This window comes from Mandrillus leucophaeus, unplaced genomic scaffold (genome assembly GCF_000951045.1).
Source record: "Mandrillus leucophaeus isolate KB7577 unplaced genomic scaffold, Mleu.le_1.0 Scaffold394, whole genome shotgun sequence".
Lineage (NCBI taxonomy): Eukaryota > Metazoa > Chordata > Mammalia > Primates > Cercopithecidae > Mandrillus > Mandrillus leucophaeus.
Genome location: NW_012104187.1, coordinates 90,946 through 108,679, shown reverse-complemented (window position 1 = coordinate 108,679; position 17,734 = coordinate 90,946). Strand labels below are relative to the sequence as shown.

Genomic DNA, 17,734 nt, shown 5'->3' with positions numbered 1-17,734 from the left:
CACAGGTGGATCTCCAGCTGTGCTCTTCTAGCCTCTGTTGGCTCCTGGGGACAGGGGCTGCCAGCTAAGTTGATAAACTCAGTTTCATTCAAAACTGGCAGTTAGGCCCCTAGTTGGCCTGGAGCCAGCTGCAGTTAGGAAGGGACCAGAAGGAAGGGAGAGGAAGAAGGCAGGTATGCCCAGAGAAGCCGAAGAACCCGGGGGTTAGGGGTTGGGGGGCAGGAGAGAGGCAGAGACAGATACACCTGGCGCTGCTCCATCTCCCGTAGCTTTGAGGCCCAGGGCCAGGTCTGAGGCACCCTCAGCTTTGTTCTCGAGAGAATCTAGGGCTCTTCCTTCTGAAAAGAACACACCACACCCCAATGTTCTAAGAACCCCATCAGAGATCTTGTCTGATGTGCTCATGACTTCTCAGAGATCCTGTTCCTGGAAAAGCTAGACTGTGACCTAGAAGGAGTGACCTGGGGTCTTGAAATCTCTCCTCTTCCAAGCAAAAAGGGCATGAGAAACGTTGGCACCTCGAGGTAGAGAAGCTGTGCTCTGGGCAGAAAGGAAAGCCTCCCGGAAGAGCGGTCACTGAGCAGAAGCTTGTTGGGCAGGGAGAAGAGGAAAGGAGTGGGCAGGCAGAGGCGGGATGCAGGAGAAGGATGCTGAGCCATCTGGTCACCAGGACTCGGGAGCGGCAGCCAGTGGCGTGCAGGAGGAGGAGCAGGCGCCCACCGTGTGGTGGAGGAGCTTTGCTAAAGATTTGCTCCACCTCAACCAGGCCCTGGTCACTCTGTCCCTCTTCCCTGGAGAGGCGCTGGCCCTGCATGCCTTAGAGAGTGTGGTCTCCCCCACTGCTCACCTGCCTAAGGGCACAAAACCTGCAATGCCACCAGGTCTCCTGTGTGCCTCCTTAGTCAGCAATGTGGGTAACACTCCACCCCTGTCCTCAAGGATCTCAAAATCTGGCAGGAAAGGCAGAAAATGGACACACAGTCATGGTGCCGCCAGTGTGAAGGTTCCGGGTAGGTGCAAGTGCAGAGAAGAGAGGGCCACTTTACTGCAAGCCGAGGACACAAGTCATTAGGCCGGAGGGCAGAGTGTGTTGGCTGGCGTAGGAGTAGTTAGAACTAAAATAAGGGCTTCCTATGCTAGGCAACCAAGTTTTAGTCACTTGCTTTGTAGGCAAAAGCAAAGTATTCGTGGATTTTCAGCAGAAAACTGTTTTGAAAAGCGTTTTGAAAGCAGTGAGGGGAATGACAAAAGGGAGCTGGAGGCTCAGAAAGAGCTGAGGGGGGCTGGGTACCTGTGATCTCAGCACTTTGGGAGGCCCAGGCAGGAGGACTGCTGGAACCCAGGAGCTTGAGACCAGACTGGGCAACATAGTGAGATCCTGTCTTTAAAATAAAAAATTATTAATGGCCAGGTGTGGTGGTTTGTACCTGTAGTTCCAGTTACCGGGAGGCTGAGGTGGGAGGATTGCTTGAGACTGGGAGGTCGAGGTTGTAGTGATCCATGATCATGCCACTGCACTCCAGCCTGGGAGACAGAGCAAGACCCTGTCTCTAAATAAATGAAGGAAAGAATATAGAAAAAGAAAAGACGGCAGAGGGGGTTCCTGAGTCTGATCTGTGGCTGTGCAGAAGCTCAGGGGATGGGAGGCAGAGCCTGACAAAGTGGGTGACCCCACTCGATGCCTGTCGAGCCAAGTGGGGCGACTTGCTCCCAACTGGTCCGAGGCCTCACTTCTCCACCCCTTCCTTCTACCTCCACCTTCTGCAGCATTAAAACACACTGCTTGCCCATGGGCAACACTGAGGGGACATCTCTGGATTCCATCATGTCAGTCATTGTCCAGGCAGTCGGGCACATTTCCTGTATTCTTTAGCTATGGCAATGTCAGGTGCTTCTGTCTAGGTGGAGGCATTGAGAAAAATGAACAAGATCCTTACATTTTTGCTTTTTTAACTGGAGACCAAGGTTTTGAAAAATTAGCTCAATTGCTGTCTCAAGGTCAGTCACACCATAGTCTAAAGGGCCGACCTCCCAAAAAATGCTTCCCCAAAACACCCCCATCCTGTGTGCAGCCATACCATCTACCACCTCTGGGCTTTAACAGCCCCCTTTGCTGCCAGAGAAAATGCCACTCCCCTTCTGGTACCCCCTGAGGTGGTGACAGCAGCTTGATCTGGGAAGAGCGCAGTCCCGCAGATGGACCTGAGTGGCACGTGGCCTACCTGAGAGAGTTCTACACCTGGGCGTCAGCTCCAGGCCTGCCTGAGGTTCTGGCTACCTTCCACACCTCAGTGCCAGCCTCTGGTGCCCCAGGAAAGAAAAATGGCTTTCTGCTAGGTTGTCTTCCTGCCACAGACCTAGAAAAGACTCGAGCATGGCTTTGAGGAAGTGAAGTGACCCAATCAGTTTCTTTCTCCCAAGACCTCTGCTCAGGGCTTCCCCAGTGGGAAACAGGGCTGGAAAATGGCACCTGATTGGAGGTAGCAATTGTTGTTGCCTGGAACAAAGGAAAGAAGGAGGGAGAGAAGATCATTAGGGATAGGAGAAGGTGGCTGGAGACAGTGACATTGTGAGTGATGTGATGGTGACAAGTGCGGCTCTGAAGTCAGGGAGAGTGGCCATGATGTGTGAGCAGCTTCCAGAAGCCAAGAACCTCCAAAAAGGCAACAGAGGTTGAGTCAGAGAAGAATCCAGGCAACGTCTGCAAAGCCAGTGTTGTCAGTGGAAAAGCTCTGGGGAACAAAATGAGGGCAATCATCCTAGAACGTGGCAACGGAATCTTTGCAGACCTGACATATTTTGTTTTGCTTTTAAGAAAAGAATTTGTGTGCACAAAGCTGTTATTTGAATTTCAAGTAGGAATTGAGCTGTGTAGTATTGTTCGGCTTGACTCATTGCAAATAAGTATTTCACCTCTCTCCGAAATGACTTTTGGTAGCAGAAAATGAAATAACTTTAAAGCAATCAAAGCATCTTTCCTTGAGGGAGTTTCATTTCTCATAGCTCTTACTCTGAGCTTCATTTTCCTGTGAAAAACTGAGATTGCTTATGAAAATGACTGAGTTAGCAATTAAAAGCATGTTTAAATTCCGTATGTAAGAGAAGTTAAATGCATTTAAACCTCTGTGTTCTATGTGTTCTGTTTTATTTTTTTATATACTTCACCCAGTAAATTCTATTGTTTCAGAAAAGCCTTATGTCTTGTAATGTTGGGGCACGGAAAAAAAAAAAAAAAAGAAAAACTTCATTTCTAAGTGGCATAAATAATACGCCATCATCTAAAAATCCTCAAGTGGGCCAGGTGGGGTGGCTTATGCCTGTAATCCCAGCACTTTGGGAGGCTGAGGTGGGTGGATCACTTGAGGCCAGAAGTTTGAGACCAGCCTGGTCAACACAGTGAAACCCCATCTCTACTAAGAGTAGAAAAAATTAGCCGGGCATGGTGGCACACACCTATAATCCCAGTTACTCGGGAGGCTGAAGCATGAGAATCACTTGAACCCAGGAGGCGGAGGTCGCAGTGAGCCGAGATCTCGCCACTGTACTCCAGTCTGGATGACAGAGTGAGACTGTCTCAAAAACAAAATCCTCAGGTGGGCTAGATTTTATTCAAATACACAATACTAACCTGAGGTTTCCATTTACTTTTGTGTTCTTAGTATATTACAAAGGGGTAGAAATCTCTCAAATTTTGATGAGTTCTGGAATTCTATGTTATCAAAACGAAAACTGGAACCACTGAAGTCAATCTGACAGATTCTAACACCATCACTAACCATTAGAACATGCCGGGGGTGGGGCGATCTGATCCTAACACCATCGCTAACCATTAGAACATGCCGGGGGTCGGGGGATCTGATCCTAACACCATCGCTAACCATTAGAACATGCTGGGGATAAGGAGGGATCTGATCCTAACACCATCAGTAACCATTAGAACATGCCGGGGGTGGGGGGATCTGATCCTAACACCATCACTAACCATTAGAACATGCTGGGGATAAGGGGGTGGATCTGACCCTAACCCTATCACTAACCATTAGAACATGCTGGGGACAGGTGGGATTTGATCTAGGTGGAGATCTCAGATTTTCCATTCTTAAGACTGTCCCGAGCTAACCTTGGACAAACGGCTGAATCTCTCTGTGCCTGAGTTTCTTCATCATAAGACAGGGATATTATACTCCATCATCTGGGGCTAGGTTCAGCTGCACATGACAGAAAACCCAAAGTAATAATGGCTGAAACGAGAGAAGTTGATTTCTCATGTCCAAGCAGCCCAGAGGTAGACGACCCACAGTGTCATCTACTTGGGATCCACTGTGCAAGGCTCTCGTTTTGAGATTCCCACGTGTTTCAAGGGGATGTGGAAGCTGGGCTGTGTCCAGTCTGTGGTAAGAGGAAAGCATGTGGAAGCCCGTGCCCCCTGCGTGTGCAGGCAGTGGCTAGAGTTTGCGTTAAACCACTTCTTCAAGACAATGGGCACGAACTCAGTCCCATGGCCACACCTAGCTGCGAAAGAGGCTGAGAAGTGTGGTTTCTAAGAAGCAGTACTGGGAAATAACCGGGACTCTGCATCACAATCTGTTTCACTGGGCAGTTGTGAGACCTGTGTATTGATGCATATCAAATACTTGGGACAGGGCCTGGCACACAGTATGTGTCAGTGAATGCTGGCTGTTATACAGGAAGCGGTGGAGGCAGCAGTTTGGCGTTATGGAAATGCGTATGTCCAAAGGAGAACTGCTTCTCAATTGTCCTTTTCTATTCTTATCCTAGATGAATTGCTGGGATCGGGTAGAGATGTAGTCAGTTTGGTAGAATGTATTGGCGCTGGGTAGAGGCCAAAGGGTTGTTGTATTTGTAATTCAAGGACATCTCATTCATGTCAGGAGTGAGGGTAGTCATTTGGAGTTTAAAGCAGTGATTGCCAAACTGTTGTGCAGCGGGTGCAGGCAGGTGGGGAAGCAGCCTGGTGGGGCTGAGAAAACTGGGGAGCACACATGTACTCTCTGAGGGGCGACTGCAACCTGCCACTACTCTGTAGTAGGACTGGCGCTACTAGACCTTCTAGTTTTTAAAAAGTCTGGATTTTTGTGTGACATCTTTTTGTTCGCCTTGAACATTGTCTTATGGCCACAGGCAAGCAATCGGTTCAGTAAGACCACATGAGATGAAAATAATTAGATGAGGGACAGGCTGGAAAAAGCTATCAGGAGCTGCAGCTGGAGGGCATGATCGTGACAAACTCCCGGACAAGGTTACGTAAGAAAGGACATCATGGGTGGAGCTTCAGTTTTCAGCCCCTTCTCAGCTGGGTAAGAAACCCAAGGAAGGAAGAAATGCTAAAGCTATAGTTTTATGACTTTTGTTTGCATGATTTCTGCTAAAATAGGCTGGAGGAATGGGATGATGACTATTTTCTAACATTTAAAATGCTGTCAATACTAGAACTGTAATACAGCACTCTTTCAAACAAGAAAAATCCACATTTCTGTTTTTTGTGGTCGACTACATGATTTAAGTTCTTGTTCTGTTTTCTCCAACCCCTCCATGAGAAATCTCCAAGCATAAGATTATTTTGCTCATCTCTTCTTTGAGGATAAATCCCTCTGTTTGAATGATGTTTTCTCAGGGCAGGGATGGGAAGTGTCTGCTAATTGATAATGACCCACCAAGAACCACGAGGGTCTGTAAACAAAGCTCTGGTTCCCCTCATTATCCTACAGCCCAAGCATCCTGTGGGACCATATGTAGGTTTGCAGAAGAGGTCACTCGTGGAAAATGGAAAGGGAATAATTGGGTATTTCTCCTTGTAGGAATTCATGAGAAGGAAAAATATGTAATGTTATAAGAAAGTCAACATGGCCTAAGGGAAACTTTACCAGGCTTTTCGAGTCAGTCACTTGAGCCAAAACGAAGAGAATGATAAAGATGCAAGGCTCTCTGGCTGCTTGAAACATGAAATAAAGGAGACTGTCTTTTTTTGGTCAACAGTATAGTCTAAAAATGTCAAGGCTTATTGCCCAGGTTAATGGTTTTTGATTTCTTGGTATCTGAGGTTAGCCACAGGGGAGTGTATTATTATAAAGTCAGCTGGCTTCACGGTGGCTCTCATTGGTTTTACTTACCGATAGACTTTTATTCTCCGATTCTTAAGATAAGGAATCCTCTAAGAAAACCTTCCTGAGACTCCTGTTGGAGTCTGAGCTACTAGGAATCTTATGCTGTCTTCCAAAGTCACTGTGTAAATGTGCATTTATCAATATGATTGTATGATTTCTCCTCCCCCTTAGTCTTTAAAAAGCACTCTTTGGGTATTTTCAAAGATTAAAACAAGATAAAATTCATTTGGGTATATTGAACTATGTACACCATGACAAATGTTTACTTTTCTGGCTCAAAGATAATGATAAAAATAAGTCTATTATCCTGATTTCTATAAACTGTGAACACATGCTTTACTATATGAGAAAGCAGATCACCATAGGCACGAGTCAGTAGAAATATCAAAGAATCAAACCTGCTAAAACTGAAGGTATGATAGCTATTGGATCCAGATATAAAATAACAGAAAACACAGTAACTGAGAGGAGTATTATTTCTCTCATTTTACATATCACAAAAACTAACATGTAAGTTGGGTAGCTTGTCCAAACTCATCCACTTTGTAAATGGCAAGGTCTAGATTTGAAGTCAGGCAGTTTGGTCCTATAATTCTTATAAAATGTGTTTTCTATTTTATAGAAATAAAAGGGGATAAAATGTGATGCAAGCAAGAGAGATCTGAAAACTGACTAGGCTGTTTTAAAAAACAGCTAAAGAGAACTTTCTAGAAGTGAGATAAGTGAAATTTAAAACTCACTGAACAGATTAATAAGACATGGCTGAAAGTAAAATAATAAATTGGAATATAGTTCTGGAGAACTTACCCAGAATGCAGCAGAGAGAGAAAATGAGAAGTAAAATGTAAACAATAAGGTAAAAAATACGGAGGATAGAGTAAGTTCATTCAACATACGTTTAACAGGAGGAGCTCCAAAAGGAGATAACAGACGAAAGGGGAAAGAGCCAACATTAAAAGTGACTGAGACATTTTACAGAATTGACAAGATACCAATCCTCAGTTTCAGCAAGCCAAACAAATCCTAAGCAGAATAAAAAGAAACCCACATCTAGACACATTGCAGCAAAGCCTCAGAACACCCAAGACAAAGAAACGATCTTACAGCAGTCTGAGAATAAAAATACACAGACCTCGACTGAAAACTGATTCATAACTGCAACACCAGAAGCCAAGAAAAAGGGACTAGTATCTCCAAAATGTTGAGGGAAAAAGATTGCTGTGTACCTATTTGTGTATCCAGCAAAATGGTCTTTCAAGTGTGAAAGCAAAATAATTACATTTAAAGATAAACCAAAGCTGAAAATGTTTATCCCTAACGACTCTCACTAAAACTTCTGAAATACACAATTTAGGTAGAAGGAAAATTATCCTACAAGGTAGGTCTGCAGTTCAAGAAGGAACAGTGATTATTGAAAATGGTAAAAATATAAGTAAATCTAACCATTAGCATTGACTGTATAAAACAACAATGGTAGTATATAAATTGGGAGAGGATGACTGGACTTAACGTAGGCTTAGATCTTTGTGTTGCTTGTGAGAAAGGTACAGCTATTGATTAAATTTGTTTCCTATGCATATTAAATTTCCTAGGGTATGCACTAAAAGGATAGAAATTAGGGAGGAAATGAAAAGTGAAGGAAAAAATCCATCTAAATTAAAGTAAGAATGAAAAACATGTCACTAAAAAGGGGTCACAGGAAAAAAAACAAAATCCAAAATGCAATTCAACCAGGTGATGAAAACAGATCAGTTAAGTACTATCAATGGAAAATGACTAACTGGGGAAGTTAAATGATACGGTTTGTAAGACTAATTTAAAAAGGGAAAGGAAAGGAAATGCAGCTCTGTGGCATTTAATATATAGACAAAAGATATTAAAGATTGTATTTTCTCAATGGTGTGTGCCTTTCAACTGGAGAGTACATATCTTTTTCAAACACACCTACAACATTAGTTAGAACTGACTGAAATGAAATGGAAAAAATACAAGAATGAAAAACATACAAACCAAAACAAAGCTAGTGTAACTAAATTAATACATGGTAAAATACAAAATAGACTTTAAGTAAAAGTAGAAATGAAAAGAATCACTAGAAAATAATAACAATTTAATTATTATGTAATCACAAGTGTCCTAGAAGAAACAGGAAGTTATAGCCACTGTAAATGTGCAAAAAAACAAAAAATAACAAAAAGAAAAACCAATAAGGACAAAGTGACAAATTCATCATCCACCCCAAGAGGCAGCCATGCTCAGCAACTGATAGACCCCCCAAAATCAGATGAATTTTGATGCATCAGATCAAGTATGAATTTGAAATCACAACAGACATACACTCAATGATGTGTGCCTTTCAACTGCAAAGTACAGATCTTTCTGAAATGCAGATACATTAGTTAGGACTGATTGTATACTTCCCTCAACAAATTTCAAAGAGCTAGGATCACATAGACCACATACTCTGCCACAATGCAGTTTAGAAAACTACAAAAAGAAAAACTAGAAAAGTCCCATCTCTTTGGAAAATTTAAAACATACTTCTAACAACCCATGTGTCAAGACAAAATCGTGACAGGAAATACAAAAATGCTTAGCATTAAATCTTGTTTGACACAGTTTATACTATTTACAAGGAAATGTATAATCTTAAATAACTGATACTTGGCCTAAGCATTCAACTTGAGAAATTAAAGAGAACAGAAGAATCTTCTCAATAAAAGTAAAGACAACGTCATATTGAGTTATAAAAGAAATTCATGTGGAAGCTCATAGGATCCAGAATGGCCTGGATAAGAGGAAACAGGCAGGGAAGCTTTCCTATCAAGATTTATAAGGTGTATATTAGGACCAGCGGACTAGAACTGGCCAATGGAACAGTGAGCCCCACACAGTCCAACACATATATGGGAAGTGACATGGCAGAGCTGGCATTGCACCCCGGAGGGGAAGCGGGGTACTTTCAGTACATGGTATTGGGACTACAGGATAAAAAATATAGATCCCCACTTCCTATCACACACAACAATCAATGCAATATAGATCAAGGTCCTTTATTTTCAGGTGTTCAGTGTTAGATAAATTATACAATGGCCCTGCTCCTAACCATGTAATTCTTTTTCTCAGTCTAGGCTTTGAACAAAATCCCTCTTCATCCAACAAATATTTTCTGTGTGCCAACTATGTTCCTGCCAATTGTTCCAGGCATGGAATACACCAGTAAACCAAAGACCTCTACCTTGGTGGGATTTACAGTCTTGTGGATAATTGACATATATGGCAGTTATTATGTATCGGGCACTTTATTAGCCCTGACATATTCATTAAATACTTGATAGATACTACTATCTGTTAAGTGCCAGAGTTAGGATCTGAAGTTAGCCTGCCAACTCTCAGAATCCCAGCTAACTACTGTATTACATCTAGTGCCTTCCTTATTGCCTTGGTGAAGAATGTGCCAGGAAGTGCTTTGCTTAAACATGTATGTGATGATCCAAATACATTGTTATGTGTAATGAATTGACTTTTCTTCTGCAAATCTAATGTACTGGATAGGTACCATCCATCCTTGGAAGAATTTTGAGATTAGCTACTCAATCATTTTCTGTGTTGTGTGGTTCAGATGAAAAACCCTGAGTGGTGCAGAGATGGCACCACTGTGCTCTCGCCTGGGTGAGGGAGGGAGGCCCTGTCTCAAAAAACGAAAAAATAGGCCGGGCGCGGTGGCTCACGCCTGTAATTCCAGGACTGTGGGAGGCCGAGGCGGGCGGATCATGAGGTCAGGAGATGGAGACCATCCTGGCTAACACGGTGAAACTCCGTCTCTACAAAAATACCAAAGAAAACTAGCCGGGCGTGGTAGTGGATGCCTGTAGTCCCAGCTACTCGTGAGGCTGAGGCAGGAGAATGGTGTGAACCCGGGAGGCGGAGCTTGCAGTGAGCTGAGATCGCGCCACTGACTGGGCGACAGAGCGAGACTTTGTCTCCAAAAAAAAAAAAAAAAAAAAAAAACCCAAAAAACTGAGGTACAGTGACCTTCTGGGGAAGCTTATCCATACCTTAAAATCTAATGCTGAGTAGGTGAAATTCGGACGATGTCATACATGAGCACCTAGTTTTTTGCTTTGTTCTGTTGGTAGATTTTTACAACTGCCATCTTCATTCTACTCTCAGGAAGTAAAGGTTTCAAGACATCTGTTTTGTTTTGTGTCTGTAAGACAGCATCTTCAGGACCCTGTGGTCAACAAATGTGACAATCAATAAATCTTTATCTCTAATTCTCAGTATTTTCCTTTTGTAACTGCTTCATCCGAAGGTTTGAGCATATCTTACACTGTCTCAACATTCTCCTTCGCTGGACAAAAACTAAGTTTCCTTTGCTTTGTATTTCCTTCTACTCTCCTACGATGCTGTTCCAGCTCTGGTGGTATTTAGCTTTCATAGCAGGGATGCTGGGAGGTCTGTGTAACAGATGCTTTTCCCCTAGTACAGCTCCCCTCCTTCCTTCCTGGGCAGCCAGCTGAGATGTGTTACTGTGTTACAACTGGCTTCTACTGTTCTCTGTTGCACAAATCGGTCAGCTAAAGCAGCCCTGCTGGTGTCCTACAGTGTTTAACCTTGCTACAGTGACATGGCAAGTAGGGACATTTGGTAGTCTTGCATATGAATCCAGGAATCTGACATTTTATAGCAAAAAGTTCATCAAAAACGACCACAGGAAAAGATAATCCTGCCATTCCACCTAATATCAGTCACAAAATAAATTCCAGCACATGAAAACCAACTTTAAGCCAGGCAAATATATACCATATGTCTGTGGCTAGGGGAGTATGTCTTAGTGGTTCTCAAAATACACATATAAAAGCCGATAAATCAGGATAAATAAAACTTAAAACTATGCAAAGAAACACCTGAAACCAAGTTTAAAAACTATAGACTGAAAGAGGGGATCTGAAATTAAGATTAGTATCCAGATCTTGTAAAGATCTGTGAGAAAAAGAAAGACAACAGAAATATGGTCAAAGGTTCACATAGCTAGACGCAGTGGCTCATGCCTGTAATACCAGCACTTTGGGAGGCTGAGGCGGGAGGACTGTCTGAGCTCAGGAGTTCAAGACCAGCCTGTCCAACATGGTGAAACCCTGTGTCTACTGAAAATACAAAAAGTTAGCCAGGTGTGATGGCACGCAGCTGTAATCTCAGCTATGCGGAAGACTGAGGCAGGAGAATTGCTTGAATCCAGGAGATGGAGGTTGCAGTGAGCTGGGATCATGCCACTTCACTCCACCCTGGGGACAGAGCGAGACTCTGTCTCCAAAAAAATAAAAATTAAAATTAAAAAGTTAATTCAGTTGGAAACCAGAATAGCCAATGAACATCTGAAACATGGTCTCTTCCCTAGTAATGCAGGAAAGGAAATGTAAACCAGTGAGAGACCTCACACCCATTGACTTTGTTTTAAAAACAAAATTTTTAAACACTGACAGTACCTAGTGTCCTTGAAGAGATGAGAATCCTCATACATGGTTGGTGAACTCTGGAGATGAATTTGACAAAACCTAGTAAAGCTGAAAATGTGCCATGTCAGTGCAGTGGCTCACACCTGTCATCCCAGCACTTTGGGAGGCCAAGGCAGGCAAATCGCTTGAGCCCAGGCGTTTGAGACCAGCCTGGGCAATATGGCGAAACCCAGTCTCTACAAAAAAATACACACACAAAGAAGTAGAATCCAACTTAAATTATATTTGGTTAAGTCAAGGATGTCACTAAAAGAACATATAAATATGCTAATAGAAGGGTGAAATGCTATAATAAAAATATTAACCCAAAAGAGGCAAGAAACAAGAGAAAAGAGTATGTAAAATGCCCTGGTCATGGAGAAAACAAATGGTTCAGATGCAGATGTGAATCCAAACACATAAATAATTATATTAAATGTAACTGGGCTACGTATTCCAACTTAGACTATGTTTAAAGAAAATCTATATGCTGTTATGAGAAAAATACAAAAGGATTAAAACAGATAAAAACGATGTATTATGCAAATACTAAACAAAAGTAATACAGCTACATTAATATATAAAATACTTTAAGGCAATAAAGCTTTGGTTGAGACTGATTATGAAGGCCATTTCATAATAGAAGGGTCAATCTACCACAAAGACATAACAATTCTAAATTTATGTTCACTTAGTAAACTAACTTCAAAATAAAAGATTGACACAAAAGATACGCAAATCTACATTCACATCATAATATTCTATCACTTCTCAGGAAGTGATAAGAGCCAGGTAAGAAATCTGTAATAATCTAGATCTGTAAAACATGATTCAATTTGACCTAATAAACCAAACAGGAACCATCCAGTAAGGACAGAATACATACTCTTTTCAAGCAATCATGTAATATTTCTCAAAATTGACCATATACTGGGTCAAAATGGATGTCTCAATTTCGAATATATGTTTAATGATAATGTAACATTATACTGGAGTCAACATAACTAGAAAGGTTTCAAACGTTTGGAAATTAAGCAGTACATTGCTAAGTAATTCACAGGTTAAAGAAAAAAATCAGAATGGAAACTAGAAAACATTTTGAAATGAATAACAAAAATACAGCATATAGCCTTAAAACGCAGATATTAGAAAACAACTAAAAATCAATTTTCTAAGCAATCGTCTCAAGTTAAAAAGTCCAGCAAATTAAAGCCAAAGAAAGGCTGAGCATGGTGGCTCATGCCGGTAATCCCAGTACTTTGGGAGGACAGGGCAGGCTGATCGCTTGAGCCTGGGAGTTTGAGATGAGCCTGGGCAACACGGAGAAAGCCCGTATCTACAAATAATACAAAAAACCCCAAAAGTTAGCTGGGCATGGTGGCACATGCCTATAGTCGCAGCTCCGCAGTGAACTGTGATGGTCATACCACTGCACTCCAGCCTAGGCAACAGACTGAGACTGAGACTCTGTCTCAAAAGAAAAAAAAATAGAAAAAATAAACTTAGGAGCAAGAATGAATAATATAAAACTATTTCAGCCTTGAAAGTAACTTTTAAAACATGTAAGTAAGTAAAAAGCGTTTTTGACAGTTTCAATAATACTCTGACTTTTCCAAGAACTCTTCATGTAAACTAAGGGAAGTGTGTGCTTTATTTTGTTCAAAACTTCAAAAGCAGGGCATGACTCTTGGTAAAATCTTATCACCAGCAGCAAACTATTCATGGTACCATCTCCATGTGTAGTTACCATTGTGATTCTATATACTGGAGCAAACATCTGACTATTGCATTATGTTATTTTTGTGCTGTAGTTGTACCTGAGCATTTGCATATTGAAAAATTTATTATAAATCACTTTTTTCTTTTCTACTGTAATAGGGAATTACAGTCTATATCGTAACATACTGAATATAAAGTTATGTTTAGATATATTTTGAATTTCATTTCATGATGGTAAAGGGGAAATTTCAAAATACTTTTAAGAAAGTATCGGGTTTGACAGTTGAAAATCTCTGGATTTGATGATTAAGGTCCTTCTCAGCCTTAACAGTCTGAGATTTTTTTGTAACCATTACTACCAACAACAGCTTTGTTCTATTTTGAAACTAGTGTGTGGCAGGCACTGTAAGTGGAACAGTATCTCATTTAAATCTAATCACCCTTATAATAGGTAGTAATACTGTCACTGTTTATAAGAGAAAACAAATTCAGAGAAGTTAAATAATGTGTTCAAGTTCACATATCTAGGAAGGATAGAGTTGGAGTGACTCCAAACTCATGTTCGTTTCACTCACGAAAAGGTCACTAACATACATTACTTTCCCTAGAAGAATTAAATACTATCTGTCGACAAGTGAGGTTAGGCTAATGTAAGCATCTGTAAGAGTCTCTGCCCATCACAGCAAGAAAGAGGAGAAGATGGAATGTATAAATATAGTAGGTGCCTTTTGAAAGTCAGGTACCTTTTTAATCATGTAAGGTAGTTATAAATGGATGACATCTAAAAATATATCAGAATAAGTTTCAAGCCATGCAAAGTTCACCAAAACAATGTTTATTTCCAGTGTTTAATTGGGTATGCACACAGGCATGACACAGGTTTGGATTCATTAAGTCCTCATGCAGAATTATATTCTTCTCGATAAAGAAGCCAGTTCCATCCAGGATCCACTATCTACACACCTATGTTACAACATTTATATCAAATCTGGTATCTGAAGAAAAGATACACATTTAATATGTTCATTTAAGTTACGTATTTTACAGAAAGATTAAAAATTCAAGTCACACAAAACTCAAAAACTGTATTAAAAGTTTGAATATAAAACTCAGATCCACCTGGAATGACTAAAGAATGGAAGTTCTGTATCCACCTGTGTTAAAACTGGTAAATGTAATGAAATTTGTTACCGATAAAACGCATTCATTTATTCAATGTAAGTTATCTAATTTTAACAATATGGCACCCTAAAAACCAACTGTATTTTTATGATGAGGCACTTTTGTTAGTGATGAAACCAAAAGAACAAATTTGCTGCACACTGATGCCAGCGATTTTCTTCAGTGATTTTGGGTATATGCTATGTAGTAAGTTGCAACAAATACCTTGCTCATTTGTGTGCAACTATCCGATATATTTTTAAATATATATATATATGTTCTTCTGGCTGTAGTAATGCACTGTAAAGCTATTTCACAGTGCAAAAAGATGAAACCAGCCCAAATGAAGGCTGCATAATAACAATTCTGATACAAGAAAATATTGACAGAGTTACTGGAACGTGTAACAGTAGTTTTTTTACTTGCTAGAGTGGACATACCCCCAGTCTAAAGACAGGGATGAAACTCTGCTTTATTGCCTGGGGTTTCAGACAGTTTACGAGGCTGGGCATTCGCTGCAGAACTAGCATTTTTGCTCACGTTCTGGAAGCTTTCTCCGTTTATTTGGTCAGATGACTGCGGTGGTATGGAAAGAAGGGGCCTGTTGGTTGAAGCCAAGGTGCTGGAAGAACTGCCTGTGTCGCACTGAAAAGACAAAGGTGTGTCGGTCATGGCTGTTTCTCGTGTGCTTGGGTTCTCTGTCTGGGGATCTCCGATTTCTCCTCTGCTAAGGTCAGAGGTACTGGTGCGTAGGCGTTCCCTGGCCAGCCAGTCTGAGATGGAAAGGTCCTGGGCTGAGCATTTTGGTTTTAACCGGTTCACAGCTGAAAGTTCTGATTCTCTCTCCCCGCTCTGCTCATGCACTTTCCAAAAATTCAAAACACTGATTTCAGTAGCATCTCTGTGCCCTCCTAGCGTATGTCTGCGCCGGATGCTTTTCCTTTTAGCAGTCTCAGCATTTGCTTTGTGATTCCCTACTCCAAACATGTCATCCGCAGGGGCTCTGGGTCTCAGTTTTAACCGATCTGCTATTTTCGTTTTCCATGTGGGTTCCTGTTTTTCAGATTCGCCTCTGGTGGGGGTCAGTAAACTCCCAGTTGACTTTCCTTTTTTCATAACATCAAACACTTTAGTTAATGAAGGTGCTTCTTTCTCATTCTTGGCATCTCCTAGACTTCCACTATCTGACTTGAACCTAGCTGATTTTTTCCTGGAGAGAGTATCACATTCGATGAGTTTATGGGAACTGAAGAGCTGTCTCCGGCTATCTAAACTTGATGTTAAACTTCCCTCGGTGCAACTCACTTCGCTTCCTTCAGAATTTCTCCGGCTGTTCTTAGTCACTTCTTGCAGTTTTCCTCGGAAAAGCCTCTCTGAAGTCAAGGCTGTGGGGAAAACGGGAAACTCGCTCTCGCTGTCGGTTTCCACAGGCCGCCCCTCGCTGATGAGTTCGCTTCTCTCGTCGTCTGCCTCATCCCCCTTGCTCTCTGCCACGGATTGCACCTCAGGGCTCAGTCGACTGGAGTCCAGGCTAGTCAAGTATGTAGCAGATGATGTGGTGGAATAATCTGAGGTGATGGTGCTGATGTTGGCCAAAAACTCGCTATGTTTCGTTTCTGGACTGGTTGATTTCTTCATGGAAAACCTTGCCAGGGAGGCCTGGGAAGACGTGCTGAGCAAAGTGCCAGAGTCAGAGCCTGTCTCTTCAAGGTGGGAGGACTTCTGTGCCAAAAGTGACCTGGGGCTCTCTTTCAGGATGGCAAAGCGACAGCTGAGAGTTGGGGACTTGTTATGTTTTGAGTTGTGTGGCGGTGAGGGTTCTTCGGAAGGCGTGCTCTCTTTTCCTAGTGATATCTTTTCATCTTTTGTCATGCTGGGGTCTTTCCTAGTGCTGTGGTCTTTGGCAATGATGATCTTCTGTTTTCTGCCCAGTGTCTCACTTTCCTTTTTGGACTCTTCTTTAGTATCATTGTGACACTGTTCCACATTTTCTTTCTTAAAAAATACATTGTCCAGTTCATCTTCTGAGCTGCTAGGCTGTGCTTTTTCTTTTGGCTTCTTCCTCTTGCGACTAGCGGCTGCAAAGATGGAGGACACAAGCAGCTCCCTGCTATACTGATCCTTGCCAGATCCCCAAGAACCCTGGGAGGCGAGAGAGAAGAAAGACTCTGAGCATGAGAATGCAGCTGAGTTCATGTTCCGACAAGCTTGTCTCCCAAATATTTCTTATCAAATTATTATCTACTAAAGCTCTGGAAGCATCAACAGTGCAATTAGCTTTTTTTTTTAACACCTCTTTTTACCTTGCACCAAAGCCAAATTTTTATTTAATGAGTCCAACTTCTTGCCTGGTGGTATTTAACTGCCAAACCACAGCTCATACACATCTGCCTTTCCGGCAAACAGTCTCTGCTTAGTGCCAGTTCCTATCAATGTCCCCCAAACACCTGACCTTCCCTCATTCCACAGTGCCCAGGCCTGCTTCACTTCCTTCATTTGGAACACAGGCATGAGATAGGTTAACCAATATTGTGACATGGTCAAACATCATAGTCTGATATAGGTTATTAAATGTTTATGACTGACTTTAATTTTCTAATTACAGGTATCACATGATATAGATACTGTATCAGATAAGCTCATTGAGATAAGGGAACTCTGGTCTTCCATTAGTTCATCCAGGAGGGATCTTCAAGGATCTGCCTTAAGTAAATCAGGTTGGTACTGTCTTCATTTATCTCAAGGTAACAACGGAATTAGAATATTCAAAAAACAGGTCAGGTGTGGTGGCTCATGCCTGTAATCCCAGCACTTTGGGAGGCCGAGGCGGGTAGACTGTTAGAGCCCAGAAGTTCGAGACCAGCCTAGGGAACATGGTGAAGCCCTGTCTCTACAAAAAATTAACTGGGCATGGTGGCACGCACCTGTGGTCCTGGCTACTTGGGAGGTCGAGGTCAGAGGATCACCTGAGCCTGGGGAAGTCGAGGCTGCAGTGAGGCATGAGGGTACAATTGCACTCCAGCCTGGGTGACAGAGTGAGAACCCATCTCAGGAAGGCAGGAAGGAAAGATCAATTAACATAAGTAAAAATAAATCCTTACCACAGAAACACTTTAGTGCACTGTTATTGGGAAAGTTATTTGCTATGTATAATGGGTTCTTTAAAAAATTTTTTTTCTAAGATGGAGTTTCACCATATTGCCCAGGCTGGTCTAGAAGCCTTAGTCTCAA

The 17,734-nt window shown here is 41.9% G+C and overlaps 1 protein-coding gene across 1 annotated transcript in view; it reads right to left on the bottom strand.

Moving 5' to 3' along the window:
• Positions 1-14,161: 14,161 nt before the first annotated feature.
• ARHGAP21 (Rho GTPase activating protein 21) overlaps positions 14,162-17,734 on the bottom strand; it is an 86,212-nt gene continuing 82,639 nt past the window's right edge. The window contains exon 23 of the mRNA XM_011991309.1: positions 14,162-16,645. Coding sequence (XP_011846699.1) covers positions 14,951-16,645 — 1,695 coding nt within the window. The 3' untranslated portion in view covers positions 14,162-14,950. The remainder of the gene's footprint in view (positions 16,646-17,734) is intronic.